Genomic DNA, 25,015 nt, shown 5'->3' on the forward strand with positions numbered 1-25,015 from the left:
CAGGCTGGCTCTGCGTGCAAGGCTGTGGGAAGAGCTGCGGGGAGGTTGTGGGCCGGGAGGGCTTGACCAAGAAGAGACGCTGGCTTCACAGAGATAATTGGGCCTCCTGTATCCTGTATCAATCCATCACATTGACAATCTTCTCTCCAGACAGGAGGCAACGAGGAAATGACAGAAGCCAATAAGGCTAATAAATAGAGTAATAGAATAAGCAGTATGTGCAGCCCATCCCCTGACCCCCAGAGCCAGGAGCAGGGCCGAGCCCCTCCCCTCTGTCTCTGTCCTGACTTCAGCCACAGGACCCAGGGGACATTTAAACCAGTCCCCAGGGGGCGGGGTGGGGGGGACAGCTGGATTTCCACCTGCTCAGGCCAAAATCTTGGCATCATCCCTGCCTCCTCTCTCTCTCTCACAAGCCCCCCCCCCCCCCCCCGCCTTGTCCAATCCAGTAGGAAATCCTGTTGGCTCTATCTTGGAAATATATCCCAATCCAACCACTTCTCAACACCTCCACGGCCACCATGCTGGGCTGAGCACCTTGCCTGGATTCTTACAAGGGCCTCCCAGCTGGTCCCTGCCACAGACACAGACCGCTCCCAACACAGCAACCAGTCGGACCCCACGAATGCTCAGCACAGAGGCCCACAGGGCCCCCCTTGCACTCAGACAACAGCCTGAGCCCCCCGCAGCCCTCCGTCACGCACCCCTGCTCCCTAGGGCCCGTCTGAGCCCTCCACAGCCCTGTCTCTTACCCTGCTTCAGTCACCCCGCTCCTTGCTGCTTCCTCCCAGGCAGCCTCCTGGAGCATGCCTCACCATGGGACTTCAGCATGGCTGTCCCCTGCCTGTCACCCTATTTCTCCCAGAGACCAGCGCAGCTCCCCCTTTCCTCAGGCTTCTCCTGTCACTTTTGCAATGAAGCAGCCAAGATCATCCTATTGTCTGCCCTCTGCAGCCCACTGTTTCTATACTTCAATCAGGTTCAGCGAGGTATAATTTACATACCATAAAAATCACCCTTTTAAATGCATGGTTTGATGAGTTTGACAAATGCATAAGCAGTAGAACCACCACCAAAATCAATACATCTAACATTCCCATCACACCAAGGAGGTCCCCCACCCTTGCGTCTGGCAACCACTGAGCTGTTTTCTGTGCCTATAGATGTGCTTTTTCTGGAGAGTTCATATAAAAGGAATAATACTGTACGTAACCTGTGCCATCTGGCCGCTGTCACTCAGCATAATGCATCTGAGCCTCGTCCATGTGTTAGTTGGATGTGTTAGTTCCTTTCCATTGAATGTACCGCATTACATGGATGTACCACAGTTTATTTTGCATGCAATAGCTGATGGGCATTTGGGATGCTCACAGTGTTTTGTTACCATGAACGAGGTTGTGAAGAACATTCGTATACAGGTGTTCACGTGGACACATTTTTTTTTTTATCTCTTGGATAAATACCTAGAAATTGAATGTCAGGGTCCTATGATTAGTGTATGTTTAACTCCACAAGTTAGCAAATGTTTTCCAAAGTAGCTGTTCATTTTTCATCCCCACCAGCAAGGAGAGTTCCAGTGGCTCCAACTCTGTCTCCATGCCAACATTTGGAACTGTCAATCTTTTTATTTTTTTGTTCAATTTTGGCCATTTGAGTGGGCGTATCCCGTAACTTTAACTTGCATTTCCCTGATGACTGATGATGTTGAGCATCTTTTCATGTGCTTATTGGCTTCTTCTTTGGTGGAAAGTCTGCCATTGTAGGGAAGGAGCTTACAACCTACACTTTATATATCGACATCGTCATTTGAAGGAGCAAAGTGCCCATGCAGCGTGATCACATCCCATTGCTCTGCATGCGCTTGCTGTATGGTCTGGAGTCTGGTCTCCCTTCCTCATCTGCAAGATGGGTGTAACAAGCATGTGAAGGATGGGGTAAATTAAGACATGTGAAGAGTTTACAGCAATCCCCAGTACATAGTAAGCACTTTGTAAACATCCAGTGTGGTGATGACGAGTATTATTACTAACCCCTGGGTGACTTGCTCCTGTCATTCCCATTCCCCTCCTCAGAGCCCTGGGTTTTCTCTGTGAGTGGTTGGCACCATCCCCAAGGCCCTTCTGCAGTAACACCCCCTGATTTCGTGAGTTGTTCTCTGTTTCCTGACACACCTCTCTCAGGTCCCTTCCTCCACCCAGGGGCGCCCCCGACAGCCATGCAGCCCTGGAACCCTCATCACACGCGCAACACTGCACATGGCCTAGGGCCAGCTCCTCGGCCACCAGTGAGAGGGACATGAGAAACAGGAAGGAGTCTGAAGAATATTTGGAACACAGATGACACCGGACAAGACCAACAGACCCTGGGAGTCTGGGGATAGTGGTGTGGCCTTGCAGGGATGCCGCCGGTGCCCCAGAGTGGCTCAGCATGCTCTCCCCCCACGAACCCCTCCCTGCCCCAGGCCTCTCCCTAGCTCAGTAGCATGGGTGGGCCGCCAGGCCTCCATGAGCCCCACTCTCACCCCAAGTGACCTCTGGGGGAGAAGTGGGCCCCCTCCTCGGGGAGGGAGTGGGGATGGGGTGGGAGTAGTGGGAAGGCAGCCCACACAGGTCTGGGGCTGGAGCCAGGGTGCCATGGGGAGTGAGGAGGAGGTGATGAGAGGACAGCCCAGCAGGCCCAGGGATTGCTTGCCAGGGCGAGGACTGGGGAAGCTGCAAGGGCTTAGGGCCTGCAGGCCCAGGGCTTCTGGAGGCCCGAGCAGGGAGGACAGGAGGCACTAAGAGGCAGGGGTGCCCAAAGCTCTGCCACCCCCCCCATGCACCCCCCACACCAACCCCAGTCCTTCCCTTCCACTAGGCAAGCTCTCCACGCTCATTGTCACCTCAGTTGTGGGCAGCCCCACCCAGCCTCCCCCAGCCACCAGCCCCCGCCAAGACTGCCCTGGCCCGCTCGTGCCCTCCTCCCCCCGGGCTGAGTCACCACCTCAGAGCTTCCCTCCCCACACGCCTCCTGTCAGGCCCCAGCTCATTTCTCTGCTCCCAGGTCCCAGCTGAAAACCACTCAGCCCCAAGGACAGCCTCACCATGAAGCCCCATGCCAGCTCTGCCTGGGACATGGCCAAGCCACCCCCTCTTTCTCCTGTGGAGACCACCGTGTTTGCAGGATAAACACCAGCTGAGCAGTGGCCAAGGCCCAGCCAGCAGGGCCGATGCCAGTGATACACGCCAGGAGTGAGCGGCAGGAGGCCTCAGAGCCAAGGGGGTCCCTCACTCACTCCCACTGAATGATGTCAGCCGACACAGAGGACCAGCTGGGGAAACGGTGGCATCTGTCCATTCGTCCTTCAGCCAAACACGCACTGCGCATCTTACAGCTTCTGGAGTTCTAACAATGGGCAAAAGCAGACGAGGCCCCTGCCTGCATGCAGCTCGCAGTCTGGCTGGCGAGACAGAGGTCAAGCTCAAGATCCACAAACAAGGGTGGCTTCTAGTCACAAAACTGGGGGTTGGGGGTTGGGGGAGTACCAAGTGCAATGAGCAAGAATGTCCAGGCGGTGGGGTACGGGGAGTAGGGGTCTCCTGAAGACACGGCATTTTTGTTCTCCTGAGACGGGTGCTTCCAGGCAGAGGGAAGAGCAAATGTGAAGGTATTGATGTAGAGGGAGGGGGGCCCATTCCAGAAGGGAAGATGGCACCCGGGGCTGGACCCAGAGAGTGAGAGGGAGTCCCTTCCGGGAAAGGATGAGACGTGAGCCTGGGGCCCCATGGGGCTGTTGATGAGGTTTACTGTCTGTCCTTTGGGCTATTTGGGCAAGGGCATGGTTGCTGAATGGGTTGTACGTTAGTAAGACTCTGCCTCCTGCCCTGAGGACAAGGTTTGTGGGGGACAAGAATGAATGGGGAAAATAGGTCAAGGGGCCTCTGTCAGGAGAGATGATGGTGACTTGAACCAGGATGGGGACTGTGGAGAGTGAGAAACATGGTAGCTATTTCGGACGCAAAATTAGAAGACAGAGCACCCAGAGAGGGTGAGGAGGCTCCCCCGGCCTCTGGCTAGGACAGTGGGGATGGTGCCAAAGGGGCTTCCTCGGGTCCCCTCCTGGGCTGGCCCTCAGGCCTCCTCCATCTGCCCCAATGAGCACTTGGCAAGTAGGATGGATGATTCGTTGGGGGCTTACTGTATTTAGGAATTAATTCGAGGCCTTATCTTCCCTAATCCTGTCCTATGTCTACCATAAGCAGCATGAGCTCAAAAAGACAGCAAGTTCCCTGTACCTGCTTGAGGCAGTCACGCATCACCAGTGACGGGAAAACACCTGCTTCTCTGGTCACTGTGAATGCACCTGTATGAACAGCCCCCCTGTGCATGAACTGCCCCAGAGCACAGAGCACAAAGGTGGTCTCAGGCTGCTTTGAATTTTTTCTATTAACCAATTAAGAATTCACATGACATATCCCCTCTTGAGGGGACTTTACCTTCAGCTTGAATTATTTAAAAAACAAAATAGGATTTGGGGTCTACGGCCACATCGCTGTTGAGGACACTCGGACACCTCGCGGGGTCCAGCCCAGGCTACCAGAAGACAGTACCATTCCTTAAAGTCAAGGGCAGCCTGGTGGGAGCCCGTACTTTGACTCCTCTCTAGGTGACGGTCCTAGAATAACCCCAGGCCCCAGCCAAGAGCACAGGCAGAATCTCAGCACAGAGGAACCTTTAGAACTCCTGACAACAGCTTCGCTGCATGCTGAAGTCAGCCCTACCCCATGAAACACAGGCAGGCCCTTGCTGGAAACCTCAGCCACCACCCCAGACTCCTGTTTTCCTCGGGATAATTTCATTTTAGAAGGCAGTGGCCCAAGGCCTTTATGGTGGGTGCCCTGCTCTACCCCAATAGATCTCCTTCCCTTGCCATCTCAAGAAGGAGCAGCTGGATATTTTTCTTCCCTTCCTGAAGCTTGGGCCCCTTCTGAGAATTGATGCGCTTCCTCCAGGGGCCAGCTTTGCACATACCAGGGATCCGAGGGAGGGGAAGACCTGGATCTAGTCTCAAAACAGTTAACTAACTCTAAGTGGGGGACCACGGCTACCCACTCACCCTACATTTGCATAACTGAGCAAGCCAGTCAAGTGGCCTTCACTGGACTCCAGGCATTTTCCTTTAAACTCTAACTGTACCTGCCACCTGTGGACACAGCAAGTGGGCTGTACTGGGCCGTTAATCTTCCCTGCAGGCCCCAGAACCTTGAGGAGGCTTATTTAAAGTGCAGATCTCCAGCAGTGCCCCACCCCAACCTCAGCACAGACTTGGGTCTCAGTGCTTTTCATGCAGGAAAAAGGAAAGTTTCCAGGTGGAAATCTTCCAAATGTGTCTTCCCCAATCACCTTGTCACCAGACTGTTCTAAGCAAAAACTTTCTCATAAATTATCTTTGCCTTTGGCTGCTCACACACAAAGGTCACATAGTTCTCTGCCTCTGATATCACACCCGTAGCTGGGGACACGATTTCAGAGGTTCCCACAGCTGGAATCTCCAGAGGAATTCTGACCAGGAAGGGGGAGATGAAGTCATGATGAAGAGGGAAAGAAGGAAAGAGAAGGCGGGCAAGACCCAGAGAGCTAGACAGGGAGAGAGGACTCTCTCTCTGGGTCACCTCGCTCCTTTCCCCCTTCCATCTCTAACCTGCAGCTTCCTCAGCGCTCCCCCGCCATCCCATCCAAGTGAACAGACGATAAAAACCGTTAACCAGAGGCAATACACCAGTGTCAATGAGCACACGTGGCACCCAAATCTTGGTTTCTAAATACCATTCTCCATTAAAAGGAAACAGGACTCCTTGGTGAAGTGGCTGACTCATTGCTAGAGCACAGAAAATACAAGAAGAGCCTGGAGCATGTAGAACCAGAAGGGAAGAGAGTGCTCGAAGACTGGCAAGGCGCCAAGAGACATGGGAGATAGTTTGGATGGGCCAATTGGTGGAGCTTGGAAGGAATGATGGAGTCAAAAATCACCAATGGATGAAGACCACTGGGTAAAAGTATCTCTCACGGTTACTTTTTAAGTGCAAAGAGAAAAATAGCAGTTGTACCCAGGGGGAAGGTGGTGCACACCACCTAAACCGAGTGACCAAAGACAGCATCTCTAATGACTGGGAAACTGGACATTGGGAGCCTCCCCATGTGATACTCAGAGGAAGACACAGTGTCACCCTTCACGGTGATCTTGCCAAAAATGCATAACCTGAGACTAACAAGGAGGAGACAGCAGAACAGAATTTGAGCAACATCATTCCACAGAATAACTGGCCTGGACTTTTCAAAAAGGTCAAGTTCAAGAAACCCAAGGAGAGGCTGAGGAATTTACCCAGATTAACATGACAACTAAATGCAGTGGGTGACCCTGGAAGAGGAAAAAAAGAGAGACATAAAGGAGATGTGATTGAGACAACTGATAAAATTTGAATATGGACTGTGGATTAGTAACAGTATTTTATCTGTATTAAATTTTCTGCTTTTGGGTGCCTGGGTGGCTCAGTTGTTAAGCGTCTGCCTTCGGCTCAGGTCACGATCCCAGGGTCCTGGGATCGAGCCCCGCATCGGGCTCCCTGCTTCTCCCTCTCCCACTCCCCCTGCTTGTGTTCCCTCTCTCACTGTCTCTCTCTCTCTGTCAAATAAATAAATAAAATCTTTAAAAAAAAATTCTGCTTTTGATAACTGTACTGTGGTTGTGTAAAATTCTTGTCCTTTCCAATACACACTGAACTATTTAGGGATAAAAAAGCATGGTGTCTTCAACTTACTCTCAAGTGATTCAGAAAAAAAAAATGTGCATGTGTATGTTTGTATACACGATGTATAGTATATATACAATATTGAATGTAGAATATATTATATACACACAATGCAGAGAGAGAATTATAAAATAAATGGGCAAAAGATGAATAATTGGTGAATCTCCATAAAGGATATGAAGGAATTGCTTGCAACTTTTCTGTAAATTTGAAATTACACTAAAATTTACATAAATCATAACAGTGGCCAACAAGTACATGCTACTTACTCTGTGCTGGGCACTGTTCAAATGCTTTATGTGTCTTAACTCGATGCTTAAGATAGTCTGACAAGATATATGGTCATTTTCACTTTACAGAGGAGGAAATGAGGCAGAGCTGTTTTGCAGCTTAGCCCTACCTGGCAAGTTGGCAGAGTGGGGATCGGACACGAGGCCAGCCCACCCAGCTCCAGACTCTGTGCCCTAAGTCGGTGGGCTCCATTGCCCAGGGACAGGCGCGCACATAGAGGACCAGCACACCACACACACACACACACACACTCACACACACGCGCGCGCACGCGCACGCTCAGGTGGGCTGCCTGGCGCCGAATCTCTGCAGCCTGAGGATCAAGATAATCTTCAGGTGTGATCTCGGAAGAGAGCTTTTGAGAAAGTAGAAGGGCGTTTAGTGCCTTAGGTTTGGGGGCCTCCACAAAGCCCCTCCTCCCAGGAGGTTTCCTGTGGCCCCTGCCCAGCCCTATTTGCCTTCTCTTCCCCTCCTTTTATTTATTTGTCAGAGAGAGAGAGAGAGACAGAGACAGAGCACAAGCAGGGGGAGGGGCAGAGGGAGAAGCAGGCTACCCACTGAGCAGGGAGCCCGATGCGGGGCTCATCCCAGGACCCTGGGATCATGACCTGAGCCCAAGGCAGACGCTTAACTGACTGAGCCACGCAGGCGCCCCCTCTTCCCCTTTCCTAGAGCCCCAAGCCCTGCGTCTCTTCCCCCAGCCCCGATGCCCGCAAATGCAGAAATTAGGGGTTTCTGGCCTTGGCCTTCTGGACCCTAGCTGGGGCCTTAGAGGGGAGAACGGTGGCCCAGCTGGAGCAGTGAACCCAAAGCCAGGGTTGAGGGAAGACAACTGAAAGCTGATGGACACGGGGACTGGAGGAGATGGGATGAGAAGAGGACAGAGAAGGACCAGCCCTGAGGTGCACCCCGCGAGAAGCAGGGGTTGCCAGACCCCAGCACCACAGCCACTGCAGGAGCAGGCTTGGCTGGGGGTGGCCATCCTCCTCAGCACTTCGCCAGAAAGGACTGAGGATGGTCTGTCCCCTACCGCCCTGAGGAGGCTGAGGCCTCACGGGCAGGCACAGACTCACAAAGCCTGAGCTGGGCTGCGAGTCAGGAGGGTGGCAGTCTGGCAGGGAAATGGTGGTGGGGGAGGAAGACGCTGACGTCTGAACTCAGGAGTGGAGTGGACCCCCGCCATCCCCTCCCTGCTGAAGGGCCTGTCACAAGGCGGCCGTGGCTCACAGCTGCTTATCAGGGCTGGGGTGTGGAGAGGGTGTCGGGGACGGGAGATAGGGCTGGGACAGGGCTGTCCACACCGGCCTGCTCTGCCCCCCTCATTCACACCTCCTCAGAGGCCCCTCAGCCCACTTATCCACTGCAGCCTCCAGCCTCCCTCAGCATGCCTCCGGCAAGCCGCCCCTGCAGGCTGCCTTTCTTGAAGGAGTACTCCGCCCTGGACAGTGAAGAGACACCAAACGGGGAGGGACCCGGGAGACTGTCCAGCCCATCCCTCACTTCGCCAATAGGGAAACCAGGACTCAGGAGACGCCACTCGCCGGAAATCATATTGCAAGTACATGCAGGAGCCAGAGCTGTGCTCTGAGCCTAGACCAGAGCACAGAAGGGTCTGGGCCTTAGCCTGGGGACCCATGAGGCAGGGGCCCAGGGCCATAGTGAAGAGGGGGTGAGAGGCACATTCATGCTGAGGAGCGCCGTGCTTTTCAAGCCTCATGTAGGGAGGGAGCATCAGATTGGCCTAGGCCCCAGCGCCTGCGTCGGAATGGCAATGGATGGCGAGGGATTAAAGGCTCCTTCTGAAATGGTGGGCACGCCGGGGCAGAGAGGTGAGGGGGCACAGAGCACATAAAGCGCCCAGAGGCCAGCGGGAGAAGTCAGGGGCCCTGCATGGGTGGTGCTAGGAGAGGAAAACTTCTGTTCTGCCAGGTGGCCTCGGGCCCCAGCTGTGCCGAGGCCTCAGCGAGCTGGCGGAGCTCAGGGAAGTCAAAGCCACTGCCTGCCCCTGTCCCCTCACTCGTGGCCTTAGAGATCATTTGGGTGGGAAGGCCCCTGGCATGACCAGAGGCAGGACAGTTCAACTCCTGCCTCTGGAGGAGCCGAAGCTGAGGGAGGGAGGGAGGGCCTGGAGGTGATTCCAACATCCTGGTTTGGGGGAGGGGAAAGGGCGGATTCCACACCTGCACACAGCTGGAAGACCTAACTTTAGCTCTGCTTCCCCAGGACCCAGCACAGAAACCCCCTCTCCTACTCTGACTGCCACCTCCTTGCTCCCATCTTCCCAGCAGGGTGGGCTACCTCAGACCAGACACCAGGCCCCACAGAGCCTGAGTAAGGGTGCTGTGGGGGAAGCACCCTGGGAACCCCAGGCTGCTGGAAGCAGGGCCCAGCAAGCGGCTCTTTTCCGAGACACAGGCCCCTGCTCTACCCCACTCACAGCAGCCGGCCCCCAAGCACAGAAGCTGGGCCTTGGCGGGAGACCAGTGCACGTGCCTTCCTACCTCCTCGGAGCCACCTTCCCCACAGCTGTCCTCACTGTCCTCATCTGGCCTCACTGCTCCCTGCTGGGGGACCGACTCAGCCACCAGCCGTGCCCCAGTGCCTACCTTTCCCGGGGCCCTCACAGAGACAATGTGCACACTGGGACTCGACCAGCATCATCTCAACTTTTCTGACTTGTTGCTAACTCCAAAACATTTTTTTAAAGATTTTTTTATTTATTTATTAGAGAGAGAGCACACGCAGGGGGAGGGACAGAGGGAGAGGGAGAAGCAGACTCCCCACTGAGCAGGGAGCCCGATGCGGGGCTCGATGCGGGGCTCGATCCCAGGACCCTGAGATCATGACCTGAGCCGAAGGCAGACCCTTAACGACTGAGCCACCCCGGTGCCCCAAACTCCAAAACATTTTTTGAGCATGTACTATTTCCAGAACCCTCTGGAGGCCCCAGAAAGGAGTCAACTCCATTATTTGTCTGCTTCTAGGAAGTTAGCAGGGTTAGAAAGCTAAGATGAGCATGAATGACTGAATTACAAAGCAAATTAAAATAACTCCAACAGCCTTGCTGGAGTGGGGGTGGGGGGGTGGAGGGCAAACGTTAGATTGAGAGCCAGAAAACCTTCCTAAGTCATACATTCCTGGAGCTTGTTTCCTCACTTGTGAAATGGGATGAAGAGCAGCTATGCAAATGGTGGACTGAATAAGCTCTGATGTGAAAGCACTTGGCAAACTGCAAAGCAGCGATAGTCGGAAGGTTGGTAGCAGCACATTTGACAGTCTCAGGACCGGGGAGAGACAGAATTGCTTCCACCCGGCCCATTAAGATCAGGCTCTGTCCTTCACCCTCTCAGGACACGATGACCTTCATCAGTCACTGTCTTGGTCAGTTCAGGCTGCTATAACAAAATACCAAAATACCACAGGCGCCTGGGTGGCTCAGTCGTTGAGCGTCTGCCTTCGACTCAGGTCATGATCCTGGGGTCCTGGGATCGATCCCTGCATCGGGCTCCCTGCTTGGCGGGAAGCCTGCTTCTCCCTCTGCCACTCCCCCTGCTTGTGTTCCCTCTCTCGCGGTGTCTCTCTCTGTCAAATAAGTAAATAAAATCTTAAAAAAAAAAAAAAAAAACCACAGACTTGGGGGCTTATAAACAAAAGAAATTTCTCACAGTTCTGGAAGCTGGGGAGTCCAAGATCAAGGTGCTGGCAGATTCAGTGTCTGATGAGAGCCACTTTCTGGTTGGGCCATTCTGCAGTGTCCTCAAATGAGGGGCAAAGGAGCTCTCTGGGGTCTCTTTTATAAGGGCACTAATCTCATTCGTGAGGGCGGAGCTATTCCCCTACCAAAGGCTCCAATTAGATTTCAAGGTATGAGTTTTGGGGCAACACAAACATTGTCTTTGGTAGTCGCCAGTAACAGGAATTCATAGTAACTGGCTACCATTTATTGAGGGCTTGCTCAGGTACTTGTTAGCTTATTCGATCCTCAAAGGATCCTGCCAGTCATCCTCAACCTGTTCCCAGATGAGGAACCTGATTTAGAAGGACGAATGAGGTCAGTTGCAGGAGGCTGCCCAGTCGGTAGGAAGATGGGATGGGGGCCCAAGCGCGCCTCCGTACACTGGGAGGGTGTCCCAAGTGCTGGCTCAGCCATGCTGTGCGCACCCAGAGGTACAGTAGGCACTCTTACTATCCCAGAGTGACTCACGAGCAAATGGTGACAGAGACTTATTTTTGCATTGTGCAAACAATTCAGTGTTGTTTCCTTTTTTAAAAAGAACTAGAAAAGAATTGAACTTAGAAAGTATCAGAGCACATTATTATCACATGAATCTTGTTGGGTGAGTGTGTGAGGCAGGTTGCCACATAAAATGAATTTTTTACTAAAGGGCTCTTCCATGGCTCTGTCTCATTCAATGTTTTTAACAGACACGTTGAAGCCTTGTTTATCTGATCTTGCAATCTCGAAGCTGGGGGACAGATGGCCAAATCAGGATCATCAAGAATGTGAACTCACATAAGATGGGTAGAAACTATAATAAAATGAAATCTTAACAGTAGGGCATACACATAACCCCACATTTGTGTTCCAAATATTGACTGTGTGAGTGCATGATGGGAAAGAGACCTGACAGTAGACCACGTGAAAATGACCTGGAGCAGTCAGCCGGACCAAGTTCCACGTGGATCAACAGTACAGTGAGATAGTGGAGTGTCCCCAATAAGGGAGCACTCAATTCAGCACTGCTATCACTGCATCTGAGGCTTTGCCCAGACGTGGCTGCCACACCATAAAGGCCACATAACATCATGATGGTGGCAGGTCTGAAATCCATGAATGCCTGAGCATTAAGTGAGATGCCCTGATGTCTTTATGAGCTTCCTATCTCTAAAGCACTATCAGGTGAAAGCAGGTGCCAGCCAGCTCTGTGTAGCCTGGGATGGCCATTAGGGCCTGTCATTGATGAGTGAGTTGCAGGGAAAGTTTCAGCTTAATGTTATGAAGCTCAATAATAACGGAAGGTGGGTACCTGGGGGCCCACAGCGGTGGAAGAAAGTTCTCCCTTGATATTCAGGAGCTCAAAGCCCACCTTTCCAGGGGACTCCTGTCTAGGGAACATATGTGTTGGTGGAGAGTGGCAGCAAATTGGGGCTTGGTCCAGCTCCAAACCCTGGAGGCTCATCAGAATCAGCAGTGTTGCTTGTTTAAAAAGTATATATTTCAGCCTCACATCTGACCTACTGAGTCAAAATCTTCAAGGGTGGGGTTGGAGAACCTCTGTATTTTTGAAGCCTACCAGGCAGACTGTTCTAGATTAACAGAGACCAGACATGACAAGATACAAGGCACAAACCTTGGCTGAGACCTGGATATTCAAAAAAAGTATAAGATTTTTGGGGAAAGTCTAGGCAAACCTTAAGACATTGTTCATTAGATGATACTGAATTCTTGATAATTTTCTTAGATGTGATAACAGTATTCCGGAAATACAGGGGAATGTCTTTATTCTTAGGTGATACAGGCCAAAGTATTAAAGAATAAAGTGTCATGTCCACAACTTTTTTTTTTTAAACCAATGAATTACCTTTAAATGGTTCAAGAAAAAGAGAAAGCAAATGGGACAAAATATTGAGGGGAGAGGGTATTCTTAATTCTCCCTTCAACTTGTCTGTAAGGACATTTTTCAAAATAAAGTTGGGGAAAATTAAGCCAGCTAGGCTTAATAATGAGCCAAACATGAGGCCCACTGGACAAGACAGCCTCTGCTGTTCCATCTGGCCTGAGAGCCTGGAGCCCGGGGTCCGAAGCCGACTGCACCCTCCACGGCTTACACAGCTGGAGGTTCTGCGTTGGACAGTGTCACAGCAAACTCTTGAGTCTTGCAGTGTGGCATCAGACCACAGTGACCCCTAGAGGTACTCTGCACTCAGGCCCAGACCAGCCCCTAGGCCATAATGGCAATGTCCAGGAACACTAAAAGGGAAGCCCATCCACCACATCCCCACTGCACACCCCAAACCGCACAGGGTCCACATTGAAGTTCGGTTCATGTACCTGGCCCACTCTAATGACCTAAGGGTCGGTCCCTGGAGGAGAGGCTGGGGCCTGGAAAAGGCAGCCCTGGATCCCCTGATGGATAAACTCCATGAACAACATCCAGAAAGGCAGGCGGAATGAGGTGGGGCGTGGAGGCAGGCAGGAGCAAGAGTGCCACGCCAGCTGTGAGCCCCCCGACCTTGACCAGTTCCGGAAGAATGAAGGAGGACAATGCAGTGTGCCCAGAAGACGTAAGGGCACACAGGTGCAGCTGTGAAGGACTGGGCAGGGACAGCTTCAGCGATGGGCTGCTGATCTGAGTGACAATGCCGTGTTCATAGGGATGAGGCAGGGTCATTCTGGGAGTGGGGCTGCTCCAGGCTGAGCCCCGCCCTGCAGGGGTGCTCCTTCAAGACCACACTATGTCTCTCCTCTGGGTGCTTCAGAGGCCTGATGGAGGGCCAGAGGTTTTCAGTTGTTTGAAGGTCAAGGTGCAAGGCAGCAATGCTAGCCGGCAGTAACGGACTGGGACACCTGTCCTATCTCTGCCACATACGACATTGGTCAAATATTCTCAATCCAGAGACCAAGAGCCTGGAATCTCAAATAAAGATGTCACTGGGGATGCGGAGATCAGAGACTAACCCTCACCCACAGATAGGGCTTCTGGCAGCAGAGCCCATGAAGATTGCTACAGCCTTCCCCTTGGCCAAGATACTCCCTGAGCATCACTGGACAGAAGGCAGAGAATCTGGCCTGATAATTTGGCTGGCTCCAAGGAAGGACCAACTGGAGGCTAACTGGCTCAGGTGGGTATAGAGGAGCTTATTCGATCAGGGGACAGCCCCGTGCTGGGGAGTGGCCTAGGGATCTCCTGCATCCAAGTCCAAATAATCAGCAATCCTACCAGGGGAGGCTGAAGTGATTTGATCTTGGGGAAAATTCTAAGCTGTACCGAGTATTTACAGTTCAGTTTGTTCTCGGGACTCTTAAGTGTTCAGACAAGTCAAGCATCACTCCTGTAGACCAACACAACTCCTCCATGTGCAAATGAAGACTGGGAGACTGCTTTTATTATAAGCATGGATCTCTATTTTTCACAATGACCAGGTAGCACTTTTTATACTAAAAACCTAAGGTACTTCAATTTATTATCTAAATATCAAGCTTCTCCACCATCTAGGTGGAGGGGCAGGAGTGAGAAGAGCATGGGAAATAAGTCCAAGGCTGAAGAAAATTCAGGCCAGAACAGGACACGGAGCCAAATGTGGGGGAAAGGAGATGGGGGCTCACCTCTAGAGATGCACGCCAAGCACCCAGGACTTCTCCCACAGAGCCACCCCCTCAGGCTCTGGGAGAAACACCACACCAGGAGGCCCCACCATCACCTCTCCAATGAGAGAAAGTAACAGATTTTTTGGTCACAGTGACATTTTGGCTCTTTATCCCCAAGAAGAGGACTGGCATAAGCTAATGGGAAACAGTGTGATAAAACAGACTGGTATTAATCAGGCTACTGTGTTCTGACCCCCCAACTTCTTTCTTTTTTATCCAAATAAAGGAGCAGAACAAGGTCAATCATTATCAACCTACCTTTATCTTAAAGCCTTGGCATTTCTGTTAGAGACAAACACACAAAACACCACAAAAACTGTTCTTGTAATACCACTTGGAAAGACGGCAGAGCTAGGATACGTTTAGACAAGCTCCTGGGCCCTATTTTAAGGTATTTCGCTGCCTATACTTATGGTAGCCCTTGAAAGAATTCCGTGTAAACCCCAATCTAGAGATCTGGCTCAGAAAAACAGCTGCTGTTTCCCTTAGAGATAATCAGAATTGTCTTTGAGTCTTTGGCCCAAAGCACCACCTGCCCTGTGCTACCCAGGTAGGCAAGCAGGCCCGAGAGGGAAGCAAATCATGAGCTGGTGAAGCTGTGAACACAGACCCTTCTTAGGTCCCTTAACCTTTGGAACAAATTGCTCACCTGGAAAGCAAAGAACGTAGCAATTTGGCACCATCCGGTCACTAAAAGAACTGCATCCCTAGAGGCAAGTAGGGGCTCTGATAAACCCCACAAAGCAATGCCCTCTAACTTTCAAACACCTGTGATTGTTTCTTCCCAAAGAGACAAGGAGGGTTCAAGTCAGAGGATACTCAAGACCCTTTGGCTCGATGGCAGACAAGAAACCAGACCCCTCTTAGCAAGCGGGGCCCAGAATCACCAATACCCATGTGTATACATTTCTAAGTCAAAAGCCTCTGTATTATTTCAATCTACGTCATGCTGTCTTTCTTCTTGGCCCCACATGCCTCCTATCTCTGTGGGTTACTTCTTCAGAAAGGTGAACCCTGGACAAAATACTTAAACTCCCTAAGGCTTCATTTCCTCACGTGTAAAATGAGGACAGCGGTATTTACCTCGGAGAGTTGCTGTAGGATAATACTTGTAAAGCACTGAGCTTAGTATACAGAACACACTAGGTGAGCAGAAAATGTTGCTGAGGGCTTCTATAGGACAGAAATGGAGGGCCAGCAGGCCTGTCAGAGAAGGAGCAAGAAACGAATACGTAACACAGTAATACATGTGGACAGGACAGCACACAGAGGATATCTAAAAGCCACCTCCAAGACCAACTCGGGTCCCATACAACACTGGGCTCCAAGAAAACTGAGCAGATACATCAAAGATAGTGCATGATTCAGGGGCACGAAAACAAAATGCCTTCACACACGAACATCCAGAGAGAGACAAAAACAGCGTCATCTTGTGGTCAGAGTCCTCTGTGAACCTGACACAAGATCAGCATCCAACCTGTAGGTCTTACAGTTTCCTTAATAATGAGTTCCCATGTCAAATAAAAAACTGACAGAATTTTTTAGATCTTTCATCTTTTGGGGAGAAATTTAGTCTGAAATTTAGGATTTCATCATTTCTTTAAAGCAAAGCCACTAAAACACATTAGCCTGAAGAGGACACACCTGCTTCATTATAGATGCTCTCACACATCTTCTGAGGAAAAAAACTAAGATGGCTTTCTCTCCAGGATTCCTGACTGCTCCTTAGCTTTGAGTTCTTCTAGCTTCTTCTTATAGCGGTTCATGAAGTAATCATCTGGTTCAATCCCTGCGTTCTTCAAATTTTCCATGACCTTTTCCAGTCTGAGTACTGATCGGGCCCCCTCAATCTTTCTTGTGCTCAGGTACAGAGTGAACTCCTGGAAATCCAGCAGCTTACAGGTGTCCACAGAGCAGATATTCCTGATACCACTAGTTCTATCCAAATGAGGAAAAAACACCAGTCCTGATAACTTCTCCAGGTCCTGAAGGCTCACTTGGAATTCACTTAACTGCGGTTGGAAGCCAATGGCGTCATTGGGCACCACAAAGGCCCCCAGCGCCAGAGGTTCAGGAGACACTGGGCTTCTGCGGGCCAGGATCACCTTATAGAGGTGTGAGGGGACGGCCACGTTGTCCTCACCGATCACCTAAAAACAAAGCAGCCACATTAGCAATGCTAACTGACTAGCAGTTCCCAAATTTCTCCTGAAAAGATTTTCAACACATTTCTGCAAAGGCATTTATAAGTTACCCGACCAATGAATCTAAATTCAAGGTTCACAGAGAAGATGAGCATCTAACAGGTAGATTCTGATCACATTCTTTAAAACAATGCCACCCCAAAGAGTAGAGGTCCCATCCTCTGCTCTGTTTGTAGGACAAAGGGCAAAGGAATGCCCTGGCTTTTTAACAGGCAAGAAAAGCTGTGATTCTCTCGTCATCACATAATCAGAACTTCTGGTGCTCTAAACATTCAAAGGTCAAAACTGCCAGCTTGGTAACTCCCAGCTCAAGAAATAAAAATATGGCCTTAGTTTATCAAACTCACTAGGGAGCTAAACAAATAGCTCTCAGAAAAGCAGCCAGACACTACATCGGTATTACTAGCTCCAGTTTCGCCTAGACTGTGGCTCATTTTTGAAATTAAATTAAGTAAATGTAAATGCTGCTTACTTAAGAGTTTTGCACACTCTTGGGCCTATTATCAAACATAGAACTTCGAATGTGTCCGCAAACCAAACACTCTGGAAAGGTATCCATACAATAGAGAAGCCAGGGTCAGGCCTGCACACAACTTGCCTGACTGTGTAGGTCAGCTCTAATAATGAAATAACATTATTATGGAACCTTTTCAAATTTCCTTCCAATTGGCTTTTAAGCCGTATCTGTTTTCTGAAAAAGGAAAACTGAACATCCATTTCCTTAATGGTCTCCAATAAAATGATACAATCCAACTACAATATGCATGTGTACTACTACCCCTCCGGGGCCCTTCCTGGGTCCGAGTGGGCATTTGTTCCTGCTCAAACCTGCCTGCTGCTGGAGGCCATGCTGGGAGCCCAGATAAGGCAGAGGGATGAGAGCTGCAAGGATTCTTTTCTGCTTTTCTCCAGCTTCTACCTACATGGCACACAGCCTAAGAATGCCATGGCTATCTGCTGTCTGGCATGCACGGAGGTTCCACTGCCAAGCCCAACTGCGGGCCTGCAGGGAAGCCCCATCTACAGGGCTGATTTCTGTAACTACTATCTCTCAAGTTAGTGAAGGGCTCACTTGAGAGTAAAGTTTATGAAAGTACACAATCTATAAGCACAAAACCCTACAGCCCTCCAACAAGTCATTTATGCAGCTGGGAAAAAGAACGTACTCTCTTCAAGGCAAAAAACACTGAAGGTAAACTCTACGGAGGTCCACAATTAGCCCACAGATCACCAAAAGAGGTTAATGCAACAATGCAACTCAGAGGGGCTATGGCTGGCACTGCTGGAAACACAGAAAGGAGCAAGCTTTACAGTGAATGCCCCAGTGTCTGTTCTCAGGAAGCTTCCCACCTAGAGGAGTCAACCCCCACTGCTTTCACGGGAGGCAGAATGTGGTCAGATGCCAATACAGAGCACAAGACAGCACTAAGGGAAGCGAGGGACCAGAACTGAGGGCACAGATGCAGCTGAGCCATAGTTCACAAGGGGGGTAGAAGTTTAAATGGGCTTCCAAGGTTAGCTGGGGCACCAACAGTTAAGCAAATCCTTGATGCCACCTGGTGGACATCCTCCATCACTGCAGCACAACCTCAGACTCCCAAGTATGAGGAGCCTTCCAGACCATTCACTTGATTGTTTTCTCTCCTTGTGGACTCTTTGTCTACAAACAAATAAAAATTTCAAGAATAATTAATTGGTCATGCCCATCTGCTGCCAACCAGGGCTTCTAATCAGAGTCATTAAACTCCAGCCAATAAAAATAAATCATTTCTATTGCGGGTTTTAAAAACCCACACAATAGCTAGAGAATGTCCATTACTACTTTTAAGAATCCTCATGGGACACAAAAATTCCTACTAAGAACCATAAGGTAGGATCATTTCACCCATGACCTTCTCAAAATACTTCAACAAGGAGGAGCAAAATACTACCCCTAAAAATAAAGAGAAAAATGAAAACTTAGCCACTATCTTCTCTGATTCAGTCTGCTTTGTTCTTAGGAAGTAAACACCTGTAATCTGTTTAAAATAGGAACCAGCAACATTTGGAAATTCAGAAAATCCACTCTTTTTTTCCTTGAATCTAAGACTTAAAAAAAAAATCCTAATTTTCGAGCTATCGTTGTAGACAATTCAACCTACATAATAAAATTCTCCCAATTCTGGGAAAACTAGAAGTCTTTCATAAAATGTTTCTAGAAACCGCTAGGGACTGGAGCCCCAGGACTTGGTCAAGTCCTGGCTTTGCCACAAGGCTGCAAGTCATGTTCACTGATATTTTCCTTCTTCATTCATAAAATAGGTAATAACTACCTTCATGCTACCTATCTCACAAAATAGTTATGAAGATACAAAGACACTTTAGTTTCAAAAAAAAAAAAAAAAGGTTTTAAAATCCGCAAGACCTATGCAAAAAGTAATTTTTGTAGTGGATGTCATTCAAAGGATAGGATGTAATTGCATTTGGTACAAAAGATGGTTCTGCTGAGGGACAGTGGGGAAACACAGGGTCAAGCAAGATTAGACCAGTTAAAGGTGGACAACAGGGTTTCAAGAGGAAGCAGGATGGACACAAATGACATCCTCAACAAAAGACTTGGGGGCTGAACATGAACCAAGTCTTCAGTATTAGTAAATCAGCAACGATCCTTGTTATAGAAGATGTAGATGTAAAAATACTTTACAGAGGAAATCCTCACTGCTGTTAAATTACCAAAAAGCATGGAACTCTTATCAAGATTGTAACAAAATCTGGAAATCAACCAGGTGTTAACTAGTAAACACAATATATAGAAGAGCCATAAAGCTGGCACGCACTCACCACCTAGAGTTGGTCTGCGTACCTGCTGGCCTGAGGTTTCCTTCCGCCCAAGAGACAGAAATGACACTTTGCCCTCCCCCGCCCCAGCTCCACACACACAGAACTGGGCCTTCACACTGACTCAGTGCCAGAAGAGCCTGGCAACAAACGATATTCAGGCTAGGTCTGCCATTTGTCCAGTCCTATACATATAGCAACTGTGACGTAAATAAAATTAAGCAGCAGCACAAGGAAAATATATGTACCTGCTAGAATCAGATAGATATATTTGGTTACATTCCCTTGGTAGGACAAAAAAAGAAAATCCAAAAATAAAACTGTTGGACACATCAAGAGACCAAGCCCTTAAAAAGTCAAGCCAATCAAGTGCAAGAAAGAAACCACGACAGTGTGATAAATAGGGACTCCATACCTGGGAGGACAGAGGAACAAGGGAAGAAGGGAGTGGGAACATGTGGGAAAGTCAGCAGGCAGGTGGCCAGCCCTTAGGTGGCATGTCAAGCCTCTAGAGGAGCTTGTGCAGCAGCAGAGACCCAGGGAGACCGTGCCACTCACACTGGGCGCCTGCTCACACTGGGCGCCCGCTCTGCGTAAGGAGGCTGGAGACCGACTGCCAAGTCACAGGACAACAAGCACCACCTTCCCAGACTGTCAATTCTACTTGGAGATGTAGGGTGGGAGTAAGGAGATACTTAGCCAGTAAAATCGTTTATTTTTCAATTAAAACAGATACGGAAATTAACAAAAGCTCTGCCTAAAGAGAAAAGGGAGATTTAAAAAAAGAAATGACTCCCAGATCACTTCAGGTGATGCCTCAAGATTCCTGGAGGCATGTTTTTTAATTTCCTTCCCCTCTAGGAACTGGTTTGGAATTAGTTTGGAAAGTAATGCTGTAGAATGAAAACAATGTTAATGTTAAGTACTTCTAACATTACCACCACCACCACCACCGAGTTGAAAAATTTGAAGCTCACTTTCTTGTCAGGTCAATTATAAAGTTTCAGGCCAGAATCTTCAGGTATGTTTCACTTGTCTGGAATCAATCTCTTCTTGAAACAGGCACATCAGAGAAAGCACATGGATGACCTCAGCTATAATAAAGGGGGTGATTCTGATTAGAGCTGTCAGATGACTCACTTCTGATAAAATCACTGCTACTAATCTTCCCCTGGGCTCACATTCACTCAAGTCCTATGATGCTGTGATTCTTTCCTGCATATTCTAACAGACATTTCTGCCTGGCTATAAGGGATCCTCTTCTTGGCCCATTTTCTGTTCTTATTTTTGCATGCTAGCAGATATCACTTGCAACTGTTCTCCATCCTCACCATCTTCTACCTCCTGGCCTTAAGCTGCTGTACGGGAAGAGCACAGCAACCCCTTTACTGTAGACTTTTGAGAGTTCTGAAGAACAATGCTATAGAATGATTGGCGGTTCTCATACAAACAGACAGACCCTTGTTTAGATCTCCCCTTTGACAATGACTAGCTACGTGAGTTGGACTGGACCCCTTTAAACCTCAATTTCCTTTCCTATAAAAGAAATTTTCCAAGTTTACGCGTATGTATGTGTGTGTACACATATGTATAAAACGTTTGGCCCAACTAAATTCTTAAAATGGCAAACTGAAACAATTTTTCCAATTTAATTTACCAAAGGATATTTTGCTTTTATGCTAACAGATACACTACAGATTTTTAACTTTAAAATTCCACCTGAAATCATTTGATCTGAAAAAATAATGTCACATCTAACAAAAGCTGCATTACTACAGAGAAGCTGTTAGTGAAAAATATAAATATAAAAAAGTAAATCACTTTGATACAATTCTTAAAAAAAATAAAAACCAGTATCTCTCTACAGGGAGATACATTCCTATCAATATTCCCCTTTGCATACACACACACATAACACATGCGCACAGGTAAGTGCTTTCTTTATGACCAGAGTCTATAAATCTCAAAAAAACAGAAAGGAACAATGAAGATAAAGAAAACACGGGGAGCCACTAAAGGCAATAGAATTTGTATACTATGTTCTTTGGGGCTCTCTCCACCCACTATAAAAGGCTAAAAATAAATGTGGTGAACACACATGACAAGCCAACAGCAGACCGAGCACTCAAGAATCAACTTGTCATCCAGAACCTGGTTTCTAAATACCAATTCCCATTAAAAGGAACGAGGGCTCCTTGGAGAGATGGCTGATCCCAGAGTCTGGTCAAGATGAGCCTAGAATATCCTGTTATGCCAGAAAGTAGAAGTGCTAAGAACACGATGAGGGTGTGTCAAAGCACATGGGAGATAGCCTGAACAGGCTCCCACTGGCCAAATCGAAGACAATTTGAGCATCAAAATGAATACACAGCAGATTGATTAAAACTCACTGAATAAAATAAGAATCCATCAGTTCATACTGATATAATAAGAAGAAAAAGCTCTTTCTTACATTAGAATGTCAATTACTAAAAGCAGAAGAAATAAGAATTAGAAGATCCTTATTCGGCAACAATTATAGTAATAACTGATTCAGGCCAGAATCTTCAGTGGCTGCTAAAACTAGCAGTTGACAATTTGAAGAGGAAAAGAATACTTACACGGTCTCAAAGGACTTCCACAGTGGATTAATTTCAAAGGGGAAATGATAACTTAGCAGTGAAGAAATCTAGAGGACACCACCTTTATCAAGTGATCTAAGTTAGTATCACCAGTAACAGAACAACCTGACAGCATATGCACGCTCATGTGATGCACCGAGGGGCACACAAGCTCACCTCTGAGGTGTTCTGCCAGAAACATAACTGAATCTAATCAAACAAGAGACAAACCCAATTTGAAGAACATACTATAAAACAAATGGCCTATATTCAACAATGTCAACATCATTAAAGACAAAAAGGCTGAGGAACTAACCACTTGAGATTAAAGAAGACTAAAGAGACTTGACAGCTAAAATGCAATGCGTGATCTTGGACTTCATTCCAAATCTGGGGGAAAAAACTGCATGAAGAACATTACTGGAGCAACTGGTAAAATGTGAATATGGACTGTACTTCAGATATTCTTTTACGTTGAATTTCATGAACTTGACAACTAAACGGTGGTTATGTGAGAGAACGGAGTATTTAGGGGAAAAGGGACAAGATATCTACAATGAACACTTGAATGGTTGAGAAAGTACTAAGAACGAGGGGTATGCATAGAGAAGAGGGGGCAAGCGGTGCAGAACGCTAACAACTAGTGAATCTAGGTGAAACATGTTAGGGGGGTTCTCTACTCTTACAACCTTTCTACAAATTTGAAATTATTTCAAAGTGAAATGTTAAAAAGTATCAACTTGCTTTGCCAAGGATGTGCAAAAAACTAACGAATAAAGATTAAAGGAGGTTTCCAGTTCAAGATGGCAACCTGGGTCAAGGCTTCTGCTCCTCTCTTCCCCCAATTTAAAAAATACACATATAGACACAACATGGCAGCAAACAGGTCTGACACAGAACTGTCCCATGCAAGTGAGGAGAATGGCAGAGTCGTGTATTACTGGACTAAGAAGTGCCATGAATTTCTGGAAAACAGAGGAGCTGACAAGTCAGATAAAACAAAGAGGAAGGAGTCAAAGCTTGGATTTTCACAGCCCCTTATGCGTGCTCCAGTAAGTAAAGGGGTGTCAAAATCAAGGTGTGAGACTGATGAATACATCTACAGAATTACTGTGCAACCAACAAAAGCAGCAGACCTGTCTTGCCTCCAGGATGAAGATAGAAAAATATTCTCTAAAGGGATGATTCTCAAACCTTACAGTGCACGTAAAACTGCCCGGGAGAGCCAGATTCCTGGGTCCCACTGCCAGGGTTTTAGGACATTTTCAGACAAGCAAGTTTACCATCCAATGACTCTTCCAGAAAGAATCTGAGGATGTGGGGCGCCTGGGTGGCTCAGTCCTTAAGCATCTGCCTTCAGCTCCAGTCACGATCCCAGGGTCCTGGGATCGAGCCCCACATCGGGCTCCTTGCTCAGCGGGGAGCCTGCTTCTCCCTCTCCCACTCCCCCTGCTTGTGTTCCCTATCTCGCTGTCTCTCTCTAAGAAATAAAATTAAAAAAAAAAAAAAAAAAGAATCTGAGGATGTATTCCAACAAAACAAAACAAAAAAAGGAATCCAAAAAGGGGGAAGAGGGAGCCCAAGATGAAAGGGACCTAAGCCAGGAGTGTACTGAAAAGAAAGACAGATGTGTAGCTGACTTAAAACTACAACAGCTTATGGAGGTTGCCAATGGTCAGTTCATCATTCCCTCAACATTCCACTCATCCTTTCCTCCTTGAAATGCTTTCTTCACTTGGCTCCTGGGACACCATTCTCCCTGGATTTTTCTTCTGCCTCAAAAATTGTTCCTTTTGTTTCCTTTGCTGGACCCTCTTCTTCTTGACTTCCGAATGTCTGAGCCCCCCAGGGTTCAGACCGCAGATCTGCTCTCTCCTGTCTATGCTCACTTACACGATCCCATCATAGCTTTAAATATCACCTGGTGTGCTGACCACTCCCAAGCAGATCGCCACTTCAACCTCTCCTCTCTGACAACCAAACTCAGAGCCTGCCCTGGACATCAAATAATCTCCCATTCCCACAGCCAAAATCACTCCTGATTTCCAGCCTCCACGCCTGCTCCTCTCTGGTCTTCTTGATCTCAGACTGAAAGCCTATGTGTTATCCTGACTCTTTCCCTCTTAGTCTACAACTTACCCCATTAGAAAGTACCATCAGTTCTACTGCAAGGCACATTCTAAATCAGAGCATTTCTCACCATTTCTACCACCACCCCTCTAGTCAAGCCATTATTACTTCTCACTTAAGACTACTCCATCAGCCTCTTAAGTGGTCCGGCTATTCTATTCCTCACAGAGAGCAGCCAGACTGGGCTGTGATTGTGCCACTATCCTGATCAAAAAGCATCACAGCTCCCTGAATACGATCTGGACTTCTCCCCATGGCCTCCCTCTAACTGCCCTCCTTCTCTTCGGTGCTCTCTCTGCTCTAGTCACACTGGCATTCTTGCGGCTCCTTGAATATACCAAGCTAATCTCACCCCTGTGTCTTTGTACTTGCTGGAAAACTCCTCATAGAGGTTACTCCCTCATTTCACTTAGGTTTCTGCTCAGTCTCACTTCCCCTTAGCAGCCTATCCTGTCTTTCTTTTCCACCCCTGTGTTTTCTTTTTCTAATATGCATTTTGTTTATTGTGCCTCTCCTCCACTATAACCTGAGCTCCATAGAACATACAGCCTTGTTTACCTGCTGTTATCAGAAATGCCTAGAACAGTGCCAGGTACACAGGAGGAGCTTAATAACTATTTGCTGAATAAAAGGAAGGAAAGAAGGGAGGGTGGGAGAGAAGAAGGGATGGAAAGGAGGAAACGAACGGTTCATATTAGCACAGAAGTCAGAGGGCTCCAAGAATGATGTCTTCAAGAAGAAACTGATTTACCTTTTTAAAAAATAGTATGATAATAAGGTTAAATGGTCTGAAATAGAAAGTGAAAGCATATTATT

The 25,015-nt window shown here is 48.3% G+C and overlaps 1 protein-coding gene across 2 annotated transcripts in view; it reads right to left on the bottom strand.

Annotated features, from left to right (window-relative positions):
• Nucleotides 1-1,001: 1,001 nt before the first annotated feature.
• The window catches only part of EXOG (exo/endonuclease G), a 39,516-nt gene continuing 15,502 nt past the window's right edge, over nt 1,002-25,015 (bottom strand). The window contains exons 6-7 of one of the 2 annotated variants that reach the window (XM_078073477.1): nt 16,093-16,598; nt 1,002-1,898 (exon numbers count right to left, since the gene is read on the bottom strand). In XM_078073477.1, the coding sequence (XP_077929603.1) occupies nt 16,137-16,598 (462 nt within the window). In that variant the 3' untranslated portion in view covers nt 1,002-1,898; nt 16,093-16,136. Of the gene's footprint in view, nt 1,899-14,168; nt 16,599-25,015 lie in introns of those variants that run through there. The other variant, XM_036094229.2, reaches the window with a different exon arrangement.

This window comes from Halichoerus grypus, chromosome 1 (genome assembly GCF_964656455.1).
Source record: "Halichoerus grypus chromosome 1, mHalGry1.hap1.1, whole genome shotgun sequence".
Lineage (NCBI taxonomy): Eukaryota > Metazoa > Chordata > Mammalia > Carnivora > Phocidae > Halichoerus > Halichoerus grypus.